Source organism: Ciona robusta, chromosome 9 (genome assembly GCF_009617815.1).
Source record: "Ciona robusta chromosome 9, ASM961781v2".
NCBI lineage: Eukaryota > Metazoa > Chordata > Ascidiacea > Phlebobranchia > Cionidae > Ciona > Ciona robusta.
In genome coordinates, this window is record NC_143243.1 from 4,494,468 (window position 1) to 4,511,740 (window position 17,273).

A 17,273-nucleotide genomic window follows, 5' to 3' on the forward strand; every position below is an offset into this window, starting at 1 on the left:
GCTGTGTGACGTCACCACTTCGTGACGTGTTGGTTGGAATTGGTCAAGTTGTTTTATTAAGTGGGAAGCACAGCAAAGCGATTTTTTATTTATTTGAGATTGAGTGTTTGGAGCATGACAGTCTTTAAAAGCACACAGTTATGGTTTATGAGCGGGGTCTGCGATATATAGTTTATATTTTGTTGGTAGTTAGTTGTCTAATTGTCCCCAATAATAATAATATCAATAACTTTATTTGTCTCTTCGATTACAGTAGCGAAGATTTAGAAATATTTTAGGCGAAAAGTTAGCAAAAAAGCGAAAAAACAACATTTATTCCTTGGCAGCATTAGCAAAGTTTTAGCGTGTTTATTGATATATGTTTACCGCCATTAATTGCTATACATATACAATATCATGTATATAGAAGAGGGGAAACAATGGTGTAGTTTTATAGAACATATCAATGGTATTTACACGTTGGTATTACCTTCATTCTGAGTATTTGCGCTCAATCGTTGTGTATAAAACGTCAAGTTAAACAATCTGATTGTTTTCAACCGGAAGTTATTGCAGCTGATAAGACTAAACAATTGTCGCAGTATCCACTGTGAGAAAGTCATACGCTGTAATATAAAAAGCACATTTTTCTTTCATGTAATTTCGCACATTTTCTCATTGTGCTGACTTTAAAATCTTGAAATATTTTGCCGGATTTAATTACGATCACAAACCGCTAAAGAGCGCAGACTAATTTCGGAAGTGAAGATTTAAATAGCCACGTGACTCGTGTCAGATTTCTGCCAATTAACACATAGAACGCCTTGATCGCAAAATTAGGTAACTTGACCATCACGTTGACAAAATGTTTTAACGTCACTCCAGCAGGCCCCCGACTGTCAGCAAATTTAGTCGGAAAAAGTAAATAGTGGCTTTTATGTTAAATATCAAATTTATTTAGAATATAAAAAGGATTTTAGAATATAATGCAAAAGCGGAAATCTGCTCAGATTTGTCCTATTTGTATAGTTACTATTGTTAAGGCATGATTCTCGATCGTCATGTCGCTTAAGCATAAGTTGTTGTTTAATTAAATAATTTCTTTGATCAGCTATTGAAAAAACAAAAGTTTTTCGTAAAAAATGTTATGTCTGTGTTTCTCATTTTATCTTAGTCGTTAGTGAAAACTGGAAAGCAAAGATGAGAGAATTTGTCGAAATAGCAGTTACGTTATTAGCGTGGGAAAAATGTGAATCGTTGCCAATTGTCTAAACTTAAAGGAAATATTTTATTCATTTGCCTGAAGTAATTGTACCGTTTAAATTCAATAACAGATAGTGTGAGCTTCAAGAAAAAAATACTGTTTATTAAATACAACAGTAATAGAAAGGAATTGAATTACTTTCACATCATCTGTGTTAAGTTCAAATGTGACGGAAGCAAGCCGAACATTTCCTATGAGGAGCGATCAGTCGCGTATATAGAATCATCAAGTCACCGACGAGTTCTTGGAGCGGGTCACAGAATCACTCGAGTATAAAGCATCTCTCACATCGCGGTCTGCGCTCGCTAGTATATAGAAGTGGATCTACTGCTGAAAGTTGGAGAAATTCTTTTAAGCGAAAACGTGGATCACAAAGCATTATTAGACAACCATTAAAAGTGAATATGTTTCGTGGATGGATATTTTTACAAAGTTTGATTTTTATCACAACTGCGAGAGCTTATTTTGGGTGAGTTTGCTGGTTTTATTTAATATTTCGTCTTCAGTTTAAAAACTACAGGCGTAGTTAGGTTTTAGTAGTCGATTTTTTGAATCAGAGTTTTTCGCCTTCTGGTTTTAATCTGTTATTACGATAACGCATTTTTTATAATATGGTAGGTTGGGGTAAGATGGCACACCTCAAACCGTATCTGTACGACTTTGAAAGAGCGTTAATTGTTAAAACACGATCAGGCTATTTGGTTATTTATATTTGCGAAAAGTGTCCCATCTTACACCGTAGTATTGTATAACATTTATGTTATTGGAAAACGTTATTTCTGTGAGTTGAATATTTTTGTCTACATTATCCCGCCATAAACAGTCGACCAATTTTGGGGGGTAGCGAGGCAGAAAAAAAATAATTAAATTGCCCTGAATTTACGGAGCGTAGTTTCTTTGATGTTACAAGCACATATTTGGCACAGTAGCACAGTAGTATTTAAAAAACAAGAAATTCTTACACTCGGTATTTTGCGTTGTAATTGTAGGACTTTTTAACCTTCTTGGTTGCGGTAGTTTGGGTTGTTTGGGGTGCAAGCTGTATCTTGAATAGCCTAAAATTCCTTGGCAAGTGCTTGCGACTTGGTTTGCATCTCACTACAGCAGGTGTTGAACAAATGCACTTTGTGGTCGCCACTGATATCAACTTTTGTTCGATGTCGTTTAACTAGCACTATGTACGAGTTGTTTGAAAACTACCAGTTGTATGGGTACTGTTGTGGTTCTGGTTTGTTTACAACGTTGGCGTAGAATCAGTTTACCAGAGTTGTTGTCAATACTACCTCCAGTTTCGTTGCAAACTATTCGCATTGTAGTTGATTGGAGTTGTTGTTTTAGTAAAAAAATTCCTAGATTTGTTATGTCAATATTTGTGATTTAAATTAAAGACGCTCATTTGCTCGATTGTGTAATTTACATTTGGCGTTACTTTCTCTGCTGTTAATCGCTGTGAAAAAGTTGGAACGATTACATCTTGTAAGTACACAGGTACTGGTGTATAGCCTTTGTGTCGGCCGCGCTTCCATGTCTTACAATTCTTTATTCATTCCGCCCCTCTCGCGTCAATAGGCACGTGCTTACTGTAAACTAAATTCGAATCAAATGAATGGGGTCTGGAATGAAGTTTCTCTGCGTTCAATTATCAACCATGAGAAAACCCTGTCCCTGCCAATTATCGTTGTTTGCTATAAACATAGATAAAACTTAAAGAATCATGGCTTCGCTGTACATCTGTTTCATAGGAAAGGGATTTAATCTGGAATCGAGGAAATAGTTAAGATGTAGTTTGATGTATGACCTGATGCATTTGTGAAAGCCTTGTCGTTTTTATGTAAATAGTAAGGTGGGGGAATATAGGACGCTTTTTCATTTTATTTTTTCACTCCATTTGTTAGTAAACAAAGAACATTCAAAGAATTAAAAAAGCGTATCCTCACGACTTTCGTAAACCGTTGTTAATTGTTTTAAACACGATCAGAATATTTGAATATTATGTACTAAAGGTGTCCCATCTTTCCCCGCACCACCATGTAACGCAAAAGGTACGGCTTCGCACTTCAAAAGGTATGAGTATCTGTATGGGGGTGGACAGTAGCCGAAAGTGACGTAAATAGAAAGCGATTCGTCTCGTCGGTGAAGATGGAACGAAAGGGCTCGATGTTATTTGCACAGCGATATAATGGGCACTTGGTGGCGTAATATAGCACACTCAAGTACGCTACGTAGACGGGTCGTCGCGAAACAAACTTTAATTTCCTTGGCTTTATTTTTGCCGCAAGCAAATCCTGGCGAGAGGAAGCGCGAATAATAAACCTCGCGCCTTTTTTTGTCTTTTTCAACTTGGAATAATGAGCAGGAAAGTGACCTAATTCCGCTTGTAACTGCGTAACAATGGGCCGGCGGATGACGCGTTTTCCAAGTAATAAAACAACGTCAAGCAACTACTCTTCCGGGTTGCACATTCTCACGAAACAAATTACCCAGACATGTCCACAGCATTGCGGCGTGAGAATGACGGACCAGGTCGCAGCGGGATTACCTTATCACATTGTTGACTGCAAACAGCAAATAAAAGGTTCAATGTGCCACTAGGTCTCTAAATGGCAGAATGAGACCAACATCCTGTAAGGTCGCAGCTGATTTACTTCCTGCCGTCGTCATTACATAGTTTGTATATGAGATGTACAGGGGAAAGACGGGATACGGTGGTGGCGTGGGGAAAAGACGGGACACCTTTAGCACATAATATCAAAGTATCCTGATGTGTTTTAAACAATTTAGAACGGTCTATATGGGAGTTGTGAATGCGGTTTATAACTCTTTGAATGAAAACAAAGAACCTTTGTTTACTACTAAAGAAAATAGAATAAAAAGGTGTCCCACCATTCCCCATATATGAGACAAACTGTACATTGTATAAGATATATGAGGGTGGGGGGAATATGGGACACATTTTCATTCTGTTTTCTCGTCCCATTTAGTAGTAAACAAAGAACATTGGAAAAAAATTATAAAACCATATTCTAACGACTCACACAGACCGTTGGTAATTTTTTAAAACACGATCAGGATATTTAAATGTTATGTGCTAAAGGTGTCCCATCTACCCCCATCCTAATATATTTATATAGCAATTAATATTGGTGTTAAACAGATAAAAGAAATGTAGATAAAACAAATTCCCATAAAGCATACAACGCATGTATAAGCTGTGTAGGGTAAAATACTTTCGAAAGTCTAAGTGACATACATGGTTTTCCACCTGAGTGCCCAGCCCCATACAAGGTGATTAACTTCCTTCATCCAGAAGCCATTCGAGTGGTTCGTTGTTTATTATTTATGCAAACCTTGGTTTCCCGAATCGAGGTCGTTGACGTTGTATCGTTTTCACGTTTGTTGATACAATTACTGCACACCTGAGCACTTTAAACTACCTCATTGCGGCCCATGCTATAGTAACGGTAAAAAACTCCAGGTTTTAACATCTGTTGCAAATGGTAGAAAAATTTCTGTTGCGTTTGGTCAAAATTTTCTGTTAAATTTGGTAAAAGTTTTTTAGGGATTACGCGTTTTTTACTATATCGAGTATTTTACAACTGTTGATTGCATATTTGTTTATGGTCGCATAACGTTATAGGTCTTTGCATTGCCACCAAAACTGTGTGATCATACAGTAGAGTGGCGGGAGATGGGGCACCTTTTTAGCACGTAATATCCAGATATACTGATCGTGTTTTAAACAATTAACAACGGTATATTGGAGTCGTGAGGATACGGTTTTATAATTCTTTGAATGTTCTTTGTTTAGTACTAAATAGAACAAGAAAATAGAATAAAAAGGTGTATGATTTTCCCCCACCGTACTATATTATGAAACATATAGACGGCGTTTTTATAGATATGACTCCACGAATCCATTAGTAGCACTTTCTCCTGCTGTCTTCATGCAATTACGTATCGCTTTGTCATCGAGGTTATCGCTCTACTGAGCTGGAAAATAAAGCCACAATGAATACGTGTTGAGCAGTTAACTGCTACCTACCGAAGCTGTAATATGATAAAACATTAAACAGTTTTTAAGAAGCCGAAACCCCTTTGTAGTGTAGCGATAGCATATTATATGCCACAGCCAAAATATTGCTGGACCGAGCTTGGATTATGATGTATTATGAATCAGAACGACGTCTCCGACCGTGGTTGCCACGAGAGAAAAATTCAGTCGGTGACGCAGACCTAAATTAGTTCGAAACTCTGCAACGCAAACCGCCAGTGTTTGGCGGACAACATGCGTTATGCGTGGGAACGACTTCAAAATGAATCGGTCGACCACGCAGTCCTTTACGTCACCATTTTGTTTTTTGACCTAGATTTGTCATACTGACTCTTTGTCGCGGTCACCATGAGGTCATTCATTACAGTAGATTGGAAAAACATGGGACAAATTCAGCATATAATATCTAAATATCCTGATCGTATTTTAAGCAATCAACAACGGTCTATGGAAGTCGTGAGGATACAGTTTTTCCATCTCCCCCACTCTACTATATGACATCATTTATTACAGAACTGTTTTTCCCTAATTTTAAGTTTCGCAATTTTCAGTCTTTGCTAATGTATTTGTAGATTAACCGGGAAGAGCCAATTAAGGGAATGGAGGAGCATCCGTTTACAATCATCGTCAATTGCTTCCCTTGGTGATTTCAACATTGATGAACCTGAACCATCTCGAGATTTTCAACCGATTGACCTCAGTCCTACGACACAGTTCAAGAGAAAACGAGGTTTGAAATGCAATAAGAATTTTCTTAGAGTCATGGACACTACGTTATATGGGACACAGAAGGGTGGGGAAGATAGTACACCTTTTCATTCCATTTTCTTGTCTTTTTTGATAGTAAACAAAGAACATTCTAGGAATTTTTTTAAAATGTTTCCTATCACGACTCCTATAGACCGTTGTTAATTGTTTAAAACATGATCAAAATATTTAGTCAATTATTTATTATTTTATATTTAGTTGCAAACCATGCCCGTCGAACATTATCCGACCAAGCCCTTCAATCCAATCGTACAAAATACAACAGGCCATTTTCAATACCCAAGATGGACGTAAGTAAAGACCATCTTATTACTGACATAATAAAACCCTATCAGAATGTTAAACTGCTACATCTACAGATACAAGCCAATATTCCAGCGTTTTCACGGCCAAATAAAAATAACCAAAACCCGACTAAGCCACGTCACGATGACGTCACCTCTGGCCCAACTTACATCACAAGCAAGTTTACGTCATCACGCCGACCACATAACTACAGACGCAGGAACTCCACTTCTCAACGAGTCAAACTGAATACCTTCAGTCAATATCAGCAATCGGCTCGAAAACCAGAATATTACATTCGTGGGTTAAACCTTTCCGCAATTGTCGGAAACCCATCCGTTCCCCATGTGCGCAGTGAAAGAGAAAGCGGAAAGAAAAGAGATCTGTTCGGAATTCACCGGAAACCATCGACCTATTTCGTCTCTTCATCTTTCCACCAATCTTTACCGTCCTCTAGTGTTAATATGCGGCCGATGGAAGAACATCTTTTAGGAAGACCTCAAACTGTCTCGAACACCTCAAGAAACATTGCCGAACTGAGCCACATCAATTCATATAACTCCTTCATTAATGAAAGAAAACAGCGACTTGAACCACTGGCAGAACCGAACAAAATCAACAGAATACAAGCAAGAAGAATGTGTGATAGTTTTAAACTTACAACGAGCCAGCGTAGGAAATGTAAACGTGACCCTGGTTTGCCCCAGGTTCTATCCGAGGCCACCCACATAGCTGCATTAGAGTGTCAGTATCAGTTTCGATACGAAAGGTGGAATTGTTCTTTAGGAACGACAAGAATTCACATATTGAACAAAGGTGAATTTAAATGATGTTTAATTTTATAAAAGATTCGATTTGTATGTATTAACGGTATATATAGTAGAGTGGGGGGAGATGGGACACCTTTAACACATAATATCCAAATTGCCTGATCGTGTTTTAAAAAATTAACAACGGTGTGTGGAAGTCGTGAAGATGCGGTTTTATAATTCATTGAATGTTCTTTGTTTACTACCAAATGAAAAGAGAAAACTAAACGAAAAGGTGTCCCATCTTCCCCCACTCTACTATATGTTTATTCGTTTTGCACGTAATAATTGTTACATATAACATCGTCAAATTTGCAAAGAATTCGTGTTTATAGATATTTAGTATAGTAGGGTGTGAAAAGACGGGACAGTTTTTTCGCCTATTATCAAAAAATCCGGATCGTGTTTTAAACAATAAACAACGGTCTATGGGAGTCGTCGCAAGAATACATTTTCATATTATTTTTTAGATTTTCTTTGTTTACTACCAATTAGGACAAGAAAATGGAATAAAAAGGTTCGCCATCTTCCCCCACCCTACTGTATATACTATTCCATAATAAAATTCATGATATTATCTAAAAATGAGTGTTTACAGGTAACAAGGAAACTGCCTTTCTCTTCTCAATATCATCTGCTGGTCTTACGCACTCGATTGCAAGAGCTTGTGCAAAAGGCCACTTGAGGCGCTGCTCATGTGACGATAGCTATATTGGTCACGTGACGGACCAAAGCTGGCGATGGGGCGGGTGAATATATTTGTTTGATTATAACTTGGTGATTACTGCAACCTATTTAAACGGATTGGCGTTTGTAACTTCACAAAGAAACTGTGATTGAAGATTTGTTTAAGTCACAATAGACGATTTGTTAATCTCATTTCGCTCATTAAACGGCGGCAGCTGTTTATGACGTAACACTGAATTCTTTGTATTATAGATGCAGCGATAATGTACATTACGCGGCAAAATTTGTTCGGCGATTTTTGAGATCCCGATCAACGAGTAGAGACATTCGAGCAGAAGTTGATAAACATAACAGCGATCTCGGAATTCGGGTAATGTAGTATCTTATAATACGGCCATGTTTTACTAAAATAACGTTCTGTAATAGCTACACACTTTGAGCTTATAAAATTTACAAATAACTTCTGTTCCATATGTAACGTCACCTAGATGTAGCTTTAATTCAATTTTATGTATAGTTAGGGTGGGGGAAGATGGGACACCTTTTCAATCTATTTTCTGCTCCAATTTGGTGGTAAACAAACATTCAACGATTTTTTATAAAACATTATCCTCACGGCTTCCATAGATCGTTGTTAATTGTTTAAAACACGACCAGGATATTTGGTTATTATGTGTGAAAGGTGTCTCATCTTCCCCCACCCTACAAATAATAGAAATTAATTCATTTTTTTTCATATTGTGTCATATTTGTACATGGGCAACGTCACGGATTTGCATTTTTTTGGCAAATAATTCAATCTTATGTTTAAACATGGTTGTACACTACATGACGCTAATATTTTAACCATGATTTGCGTTTTTACAAATCCGTATATTAGGGCGGGGAAAGATGGAACGCCTTTTCATTCTATTTTCTCGTCCTAATTGTTAGTAAACAAAGAACATTCAAAAAATTATAAAACCGTCCTCACGACTCCAATAGAACATTGTTAATTGTTTAAAATACGATAATTAAATATTATGTGCTAAAGGTGTCCCGGCTCCCCCCACCCTACTATATTACGTCATTATATCAGTATACACTAAAAGCCCCATTTATGGCAACGCGCATTTCTAACCTTCGTCTGACTCCAAACTAATCCTGTCTATTGTTCACGGAATTTCACCGAGATCTCCGTAATTCCTCCAAAACCAAATTTGGTTTTTATTGACGTGGACGGAGCTCATACGAGGCTCAACAAAACGCCCAACTTCCGATACTTTAAAGCTTCACCATGACGTCGCATTCGGGGAAAATGGCATAGCATACAGTCTGCATTTATTATGAATATTGTACTGTGGGGAAAGATGGGACACCTATCGCACATAATATCCAAATGTCCTGATCGTGTTTTAAACTATTAACAACGGTTTATAAAAGTCGTGAGAATAACCATTTTTTTAATTATTTGAATGTTCTTGTTTTTTTACCAAATGGGACGAGAAAATAGAAAAAAATGTGTCTCGTCTTACCCCCATCATACTATAAATACGCAATAATACTCGGCCACGTTTAAACGAGACAATTTTTCCTCTTGCAGGTTGTGAAATCTAATCTGATAGAAAAATGCAAATGTCACGGCGTGTCGGGTTCTTGTACAACAAAAACATGCTGGCGTAAGGTGGTTCCATTCTATGAGATAAGCAGAAAAATTAAACGGGCTTACGACAAAGCTGTAAAGGTAAGACGTCATGTAAACTTTCCACTCACAATATCAATCTAAAAAATATCATTTGGTACACTCAGTCTGCGTAACAAGATTTGAATTTTTATAGTTACCCTCATAAAGCGATGAAATCAAATGTCAAAAGGTTCTTATATAAATTACTTTTTTTTATAAAACTTGTAAAAGGTTTGATAAGCGTGATGTTTTTTTTTATTATTCTTTGTGATCTGATGATCAATAGTTTTCAAGTATCTCCGGTGATATATGGAGTCCAACCTACGCTGCTACTTTTAATGATGTATTGTGCACAATGTGACAATTGTTACCGGTAATTGGTAATTGAACTGAAATCGTAACAATTCCTAAGCAACCGCACAAACGTCATTTGCACGTCAGGGCTAAATACACATATTGGCCCTTATTTTCTTTTCTCACAAATTGATGGGCCCCATTTTCACCACATGCACCGATTTATTTCTATATCTACTATGTAATACGTCAGTAATTTTCAGTAACATAGTACTGATGTGGGGAACGATGGGACACCTTAAGCATATAGAATCCAAATATTTTAATCGTGTTTTAAACAATTAACAACGGCCTATGGGAGTTGGGAGGGAACGGTTTTATAATTCTTTGAACGTTCTTTGTTTACTACCAAATGGGACGAAAAAAATAGAATAAAAATCTGCCCAATCTTCACCCACCCTACTATACAAATTTAGAAAAAAGTCAAGATCTTATGTATTTTATCATTTGTGTTCAGGTTGGAAGCATAAACAACTTAAATGGTCGAACGCGGCTTATACGACTTCGACGAAGTCGATTGCGTCAAAGAAAATCTGCCCGTGCATCGATGACGTCATCAACCACACAATACCCAAACTCTTCAGCGCCACCAGACAGACGAAATGTTGCGTCGAATACTTTCAAGTCAAACGTTCCTTTGTCTGGAAGGTCACATAGCGTTTTAAAAGAGGAGAGTCCCCGAAACAAAGAACTTGTATATTTGGAAAACTCGCCAAGTTATTGCCGAAAAAGCCGCTATTCTGAAGGAACCAAGGGGCGAATTTGTGAGAATGAACGGTCCTGCCACCGTATGTGTTGTGGCAGAGGATACACGACACACGTGCGCGTAGTACGCAGTTCTTGCGAGTGTGTAATGAAATGGTGTTGCGTGGTACACTGCAATACGTGCACAGAACGAAAAATGATTCATACATGTAGATGAGATCTCTTCATATCTATCTTTTACACGGTCGACAACAGTTCCTGGCTGGTGGGGTATATGGACAGAGCCGCACAGAGAAGTAAACAGTGCTCTCCATTTACTGTGTCAATATCTTCAAACCAACTTCTTCAATTTCTTCGACAAATTATATCGTTCGATAAACAATCATTCGTGTTCATTATCTAAGATGAAAAGATAAATAATTCTCTGCTAAAAAAATATTTTGATTTTTAAAATAATATTCCGTGTATCTTAATAAATACAGAAAAAAATATCTTCTTCGTGCAGTTCGACCAACACCTCAGTCTTTATCTTGTCTTTTTTACAAAACCTGTTTGTTTAATTTATTACCTTCGCTACTTCTTCATGTATGGGAAAAAGTGGAAGTTTCTACGCTCAGTTTCAATGCTTTGCTTTGTGTAAATATACCGCGTAATACAATACCTAAAGTATTAAATAATAGAGTTTATTTGCGGCTTAATTAAGCGAATACATGAGCCTATCTACTTTTATACAAGCTTGATTTTTTTAGTATACCTTTTTATGTTTAAAAAATATTACGGCAATCGACAAGGTACTTTTAATGCGTTTCCGCTCAAGTGGTACTAGTTTGATACAAGCGTTAACCCCTTTGTGGATTCCCTATCTTACAGTTGCAGTACATAATACACATTCCCAGTCAGTGTAAGTGCTGTTTCGAAAGGGGAATATAGTTGCCCGACGCAGGCGGGTTATAAACTATATAATAATGTCCCAAGCTCGATGCTCGAACAGCGAAACAAATAGTTTGTATTTATTTCCATTTAGTAATTGGTACTTTTTGTTTACGTTACAGAAAAAATATAAATAAAAGGTATAACTTCATTCCTCTATAATTAAAAAATAATAAATACAAAATATTTGCATCTTAGGACGAGCATCGAGCTAACAAATTTGGTTCGAAAGTAATCAGTAGGGTTTCCAAATTTTAGATTGGTAACATTAGTGAAAAACATTACTTATCGTCTAAAAGTTGTCGCTTTGCATAGTATATACGTGAATCACTTCTGTGTTTTGTGATGTTGCTAAACAGCTAAAGCGTGACGAATTTCTATGGCAAGACTTGATTGAAATGGGGAAACTCCCAACTCTTTAGTAAGAAGTTAAGAACCAAAGTTAGTATAGACGTTGGTAAGAACTTGCCGGTTTGTTTTGTGTTTATTTTATTCGTGTTTGAAATAAGACATTGTTTCTACAATATTTTGCCCAAGTTGCAGATTAAGGTGCAACACATAAGCTGATGCAAGCATCATGTGATCCGAGTATTTGTTTAACTTATTTCCAAAGCTTTTAAATATTAACCTGTTCCGTACTCGTTTCCATTGTTGTCTCTATAATGATAGTTTACTACAGCGCAAACATTCAGACAAAACACGATATAAAACTAACTACACTAGTCTTCTATTTGTCAAAAACTGCAACGTATTTTTTTCTTTGTTGCTGATTAAAGCCTGCCCTTGCAACTTGACTTATGTGAATACAGTTTTGGACGCAAGTGAAGAATTTTACGGTATGTTACAGAATACAGATTAGGCTTGTGGACAGTATTAGATTTGATGTTGTTTTTTAAAGGGCAGGGATTAGTGGTTGGTTCTTAGTTGTTACGTTTAGTGGCTAGCAGATAATATAAGGGAAGGATTTTTCGCTAGCACCAACATTTATTTTGTTCTTAGAATACATAAGACATTTTTATGTTTATTTGATAAATGTATTTGTTAAAAGTTGTTCTGTTGTTTGGGCTACATGTATTGTGTGTGCCTGCTGAATTAACCAAACCAAACATAGTGTTTATATTGGCGGATGATTATGGTTTCAATGACATCGGATATCATGCTGTGGAGCACCATTCCGACATGAAAACACCTTTTCTGGATTCATTGGCCATGGCAGGGGTTCGGTTGGAAAATTACTACATTCAACCGATTTGTTCACCTTCCAGGAGTGTATTGATGAGTGGCAGGTATCAAATACACACTGGGTTACAGCATTATGTTATATCACCCCAGCAAAGAAATGGTTTACCTCTGGATAATATAATATTACCAGAACAACTACATAAATGTGGCTATGACACGCATATGGTGGGAAAATGGCATCTAGGATTTTATAAGGATGAGTATCTTCCATGGAAACGAGGATTCAACTCATATTTCGGTTATTTAACTGGTGGTGAAGATTATTATACAAAATGGAGATGTGATGGAAAGTTATGTGGATATGATATGACATCAGAAAAAGGCCCCACAAATGCAACATACGGTCAGTACTCGGCCAACCTTTTTGCAAATAAAGCAAACGAAGCAATAGATAAACATGACAAAACAAAACCATTGTTCTTGTATGTTGCATTCCAGTCTGTTCATTCACCAATGGAAGTGCCAGAATCTTATGCAAAGCCGTTTGATTATATCAAAAACCATAACAGAAAGATGTATGGTGGCATGGTCGCAGCTATGGACGAAGCTGTTAAGAACATCACTGAGCATTTACAAGCGGCTGGGCTGTGGGATAATACCATTTTGGTATTTTCTGCTGATAATGGTGGCCAGACATTGTCTGGGGGGAACAACTGGCCATTACGTGGTAGGAAGCTTACTTTATGGGAAGGTGGAATCAAAGGGGTTGGTTTTGTGCATGGAAAAATACTAAACGTACCAAATCCAAATTATATTGTTAATAATGAAATGATTCATATATCAGATTGGTTTCCAACCATAATGGAAGCAACGCAATGTCCTTATGTCGAAGGAACACAGAAACTAGATGGTGTAAACCAATGGGATACAATTCTTGGAAAAACTGTTTCAGCAAGGAAAGAAATTCTTCTGAATATTGACCCTTTATTCACCCCGTTGTTTTATAAAGAAACTCCAAAACAAAATATTCAAATGGGGTTCGATACTTCAGTTCATGCTGGAATTAGATATGGGGAGTGGAAACTTTTAACGGGTTTGCAAGGAGATGACAGATGGATTGAACCTCCAGAGTGGAAGAACCAAGCAGAGGAAGAACAAGAGGAAGACACTGAACATCCAGGGTTTCAAAAGTTTGCAACAAAATCAGTTCAATTATACAACATTGTTAATGATCCATATGAACAAGTGGAAGTGTCTGATCTTTATCCAAGTGTTGTTAATGACCTGTTAAGTAAATTAGCTGCATACAACGCAACAGCTGTTCCCGTCAACTACCCACCAAGTGATCCAACTTCAGATCCAAGTTTGCATGGGGGCTTTTGGGGGCCTTGGGTCAAAAATTAACCCAACTTGAGCATTGTCAAAATAGCCTAATCATTTCAGAATCTTGTGATTATTTTTCATTAGTTTTACAACAATTTTGTTCTTAGAAATAATAGTTGTAGTATACTATCCATCTATTCTATATGGGTAAGGTCCTTGAGGACCAAAGTCAAGAATTTATGGCCGATTTAGCCCATTTTTCCTACACCAAGGTTGCTTATGTACGTTCGAATGGAATGTGTTCGGTGCTATCATGGGACCAGTGCGACTTAGTCTCCCTGACTTTATCTAGGCGACTCCATTTGCAGAACTCGCCATATGTTATTATTCATTCTTTCATATATTAGAAGCTATCTCCAATTATTTGCTTTTTCTTTTACTCTTCTGATTACTTACTCTATATCTGTACTCTGAAGTGAAGTTGAATTCTATGCAACAATCCACTATTTCCGTGCTTCTTATAAGTAGTTTTGAAAAGTCGATCGCCACAAGGTTAAGAAGCACTTTTTATGTGCATGTACTATTATTAATTTATTACAAATATTTCATGTATGCTACCATAAATATTAAATGTTCCTTGATTTACACTGGATTGTCAATTAGTGAAGGGCTTACATATTTGGGGCATAATAGTGCCTGAATCAAATTCAACGGCAGGACTAAGCATATCACGACAATGGGTTAAAGCCTCTTCTAAGCTACCATTATGGGCATACGTATCCTTGGTCAAGACACTCAACGGCAATTGCTTCAACCCAGTGGCTACAAATGGGTTGTCTAACTCTTCACCTATATACAAAAAGCAATGTCACTTAAAGTTACATACAGGGTAACTCGTAAGCGGGACAAGAGAATGCCCTTCCTGGGTACTAAAACGTAATCCAACTAGACGGTTTCTTTGAAATTTTGTATCAACTGACTAAATAACGTCATAGTTTTTGTGCTCCCTTGTTATTATATCATAACACATAAGTAAATACACATTTTATCATAATGTCCTAATTATTCCTTGAAGCTGTAACTTGTAAGTAAAACTGCAATGTAGTATGATAGGAATATTTGGACATGGAGGCTCAGTCCACAAAGCATAAAATACATTCTCTAATCTTCAAAAATATGATATATATATATTATATACATGTACAGTAAACAGGAAGTATAACTCTTTCAACGAAACTTTCAACATTAGTTTATTTGTACATGTGCGAAAAAACTAAGAAATGAAATCTATACAAGTTATTTATTTAACATAATGAGCCTCTCCTCGTTGGGATTGGCTTAATTGCAACATTGTTGTATATTTAACTGGGGCAATATCAATAACAGAAACATTTTGGTTCGCTTGTTTGTGTTGGAGCCCAATGTAATGTTAGTTTATAGGCTATTTACATAAAAGCTGTGACCATTTAATGTTCAGAAGTTAATAACTTTAAAATACATTATGTTCATTATTAAAACAGATGAACATAAAATTTACTTGAGCACTAATGAGACTCTGTACACCTCTAAGGTACACACATTAGTGTGTCTGCAAAACCCAACTACCCATACTGAACATAAACTCGTCAGTATTTGTTTATTCCAAACAATCTAACACCATGAAGTTGTGGTAACTTGGGAAGTAGCGATAGAAGCAGAATGGATGTGTTTATCACAAAGTGGGTGAATTCATACTTTGAATAAAAACTCGCAAGTATGTACAACACAATTGGAGTGGTCATGAAAAATTTTCTTGCGGCAGTGAACTGAGTTCCTGAATCCATTTGCTCCCAGTGTGTCGAGTATCTATACTTTCCCTGGTCAGAGGTTTCAAAAGGTGTTCCTTTAATAGTATGCAAGAAAAAATACATTCCAACACCATGCACTACATTTGTAAGTGTCCATGCAACAGACGTAGTAAACCATGGCATACTAAGCAGGACCAAATGCATGAATGCAGTCAATATGGAGTAGGTGATCCATATTCCAGGGCTGTTCCAAACTACAGTGTTAGGATTTGCAACTTGGTTGGTAGTTCCGGTGTGCATTGCTTGTTGATCTATTACAGAGTTTATTAAATTACACTGCTGCAACAAATAAAGAAAGTTGCAGTTAAAGTTTATATGAAAAAATATTACAAGGAATTAGTGGACAAGAGTACATGACAGCCTGATTAAAACCCAATAATTGAGTAACAAATCAAGACAAGAAATTTGCAGTTAAACTTTAGATGGAAAAATATTATAAAGATTTAGTGGACAAGAGTACATGTCTGTAGTCTGTCTAATTAAATGCTAGTAATTGAGGGTAATCCTTTAGCTGGTGGCCACCTGAAATTTTGGTTTCAAAATGTTCTATAGCCCTCACTGATACCTGCTGTCTAATTTTTTTTTCAAAAAAGTCGGGTGTTCGTGTCGAAAATTAACTTTAAAAATGCGCGAAAACATGCTTCGTCACCGTAATTCGTCTGATTTGCGTAAGGTTAACGATTTATTACGTCACAATCGCGGTCTGTTACGTCACAATAGTGGTATATTACATACGTTACAGCCTTGTTTTTTCCCACTGTTTTAACGTAGGAATCAAACGTAACAATACGCATTCTATGACGTAATAATTTAACCTTGGTTTAATTCATAACTGCTGGTGTGGAAAATACGGTGACGCAGCACTATTTCGTGCACTTTCAAAGTTAATTTTCGACACGAACGCCCGAGTTTTTTCAAAACAAAATTATACAGTGGATATCAGGGAGACCTAAGGAACATTTTGAAACAAAAATTTCAGGTGGCCACCAGCTAAAGGATTACCGTAATTGAGTAACAATTCAGTTCACTAAATACTGCTTTAGAGACTTTGTAGTTATTGTGGTCACCACTGAGCTTGCCCATATGTTTATTCGGGTCACTTTAAATGCCCGGGACGTGCGATTCGATTAACCGCAAAATATTGGCCTACCATATATTTATATACACAACAAAAGACTTAATATAAATATTAGTATCCTGAGACTTAATGGTTTCTTATGACTCAGAAATTTAATAATTCCTAAGCAAGATTTTATATACCAAATGCTGTTTCCGTGCAAACTGGCGTGGTCGACCGATATTAAAGGGACGAAGAAAACAACGTATACACGAGTTTAAAGTCAACCAGTTATTGTAACATATATTTCTTATTTACAGAGTATTTATATTTAAAACTGTTCTTGCATTAAACCTGCAAATATTAATA

At 36.7% G+C, this 17,273-nt stretch overlaps 2 protein-coding genes and 1 pseudogene across 4 annotated transcripts; 2 read left to right on the forward strand and 1 right to left on the reverse strand.

Annotated features, from left to right (window-relative positions):
* Positions 1-1,206: 1,206 nt before the first annotated feature.
* Positions 1,207-11,242, forward strand: LOC149731165 (uncharacterized). Of its 2 annotated transcripts, none has more exons than XM_089884743.1 (8): positions 1,207-1,712; positions 5,867-6,024; positions 6,261-6,352; positions 6,422-7,163; positions 7,755-7,905; positions 8,096-8,213; positions 9,426-9,566; positions 10,318-11,242. In XM_089884743.1, the coding sequence occupies exons 1-8, from the start codon at positions 1,648-1,650 to the stop codon at positions 10,780-10,782; spliced, it is 1,932 nt and encodes a 643-aa protein (XP_089740869.1). In that variant the 5' UTR covers positions 1,207-1,647; the 3' UTR covers positions 10,783-11,242. The 2 variants fall into 2 exon arrangements, with proteins under 2 accessions (XP_089740869.1, XP_089740871.1); XM_089884745.1 differs by lacking the exon at positions 1,207-1,712 and adding an exon at positions 4,386-4,528.
* Positions 11,243-12,400: 1,158 nt separating this feature from the next.
* On the forward strand, positions 12,401-14,645 carry LOC149731166 (arylsulfatase B pseudogene; annotated as a pseudogene). Its single transcript, XR_016385659.1, has one exon. The product of XR_016385659.1 is annotated as an arylsulfatase B pseudogene (transcript).
* A 587-nt stretch (positions 14,646-15,232) lies between these two features.
* On the reverse strand, positions 15,233-16,350 carry LOC149731167 (ORM1-like protein 2). The gene has a single exon (XM_089884385.1). The coding sequence runs from the start codon at positions 16,085-16,087 to the stop codon at positions 15,626-15,628; it is 462 nt and encodes a 153-aa protein (XP_089740511.1). The 5' UTR covers positions 16,088-16,350; the 3' UTR covers positions 15,233-15,625.
* Between the last annotated feature and the right edge of the window lie 923 nt (positions 16,351-17,273).

Bases quoted from the DNA above. Each gene is read 5' to 3' on its own strand.
- LOC149731165 (XM_089884743.1), top strand. From the start codon at position 1,648: ATGTTTCGTGGATGGATATTTTTACAAAGTTTGATTTTTATCACAACT. The intron at 6,353-6,421 runs GTAAGTAAAGAC...CTACATCTACAG, and splicing joins TTTCAATACCCAAGATGGAC to ATACAAGCCAATATTCCAGC. The intron at 7,164-7,754 runs GTGAATTTAAAT...GAGTGTTTACAG, and splicing joins AATTCACATATTGAACAAAG to GTAACAAGGAAACTGCCTTT.
- LOC149731167 (XM_089884385.1), bottom strand. From the start codon at position 16,087: ATGCACACCGGAACTACCAACCAAGTTGCAAATCCTAACACTGTAGTT.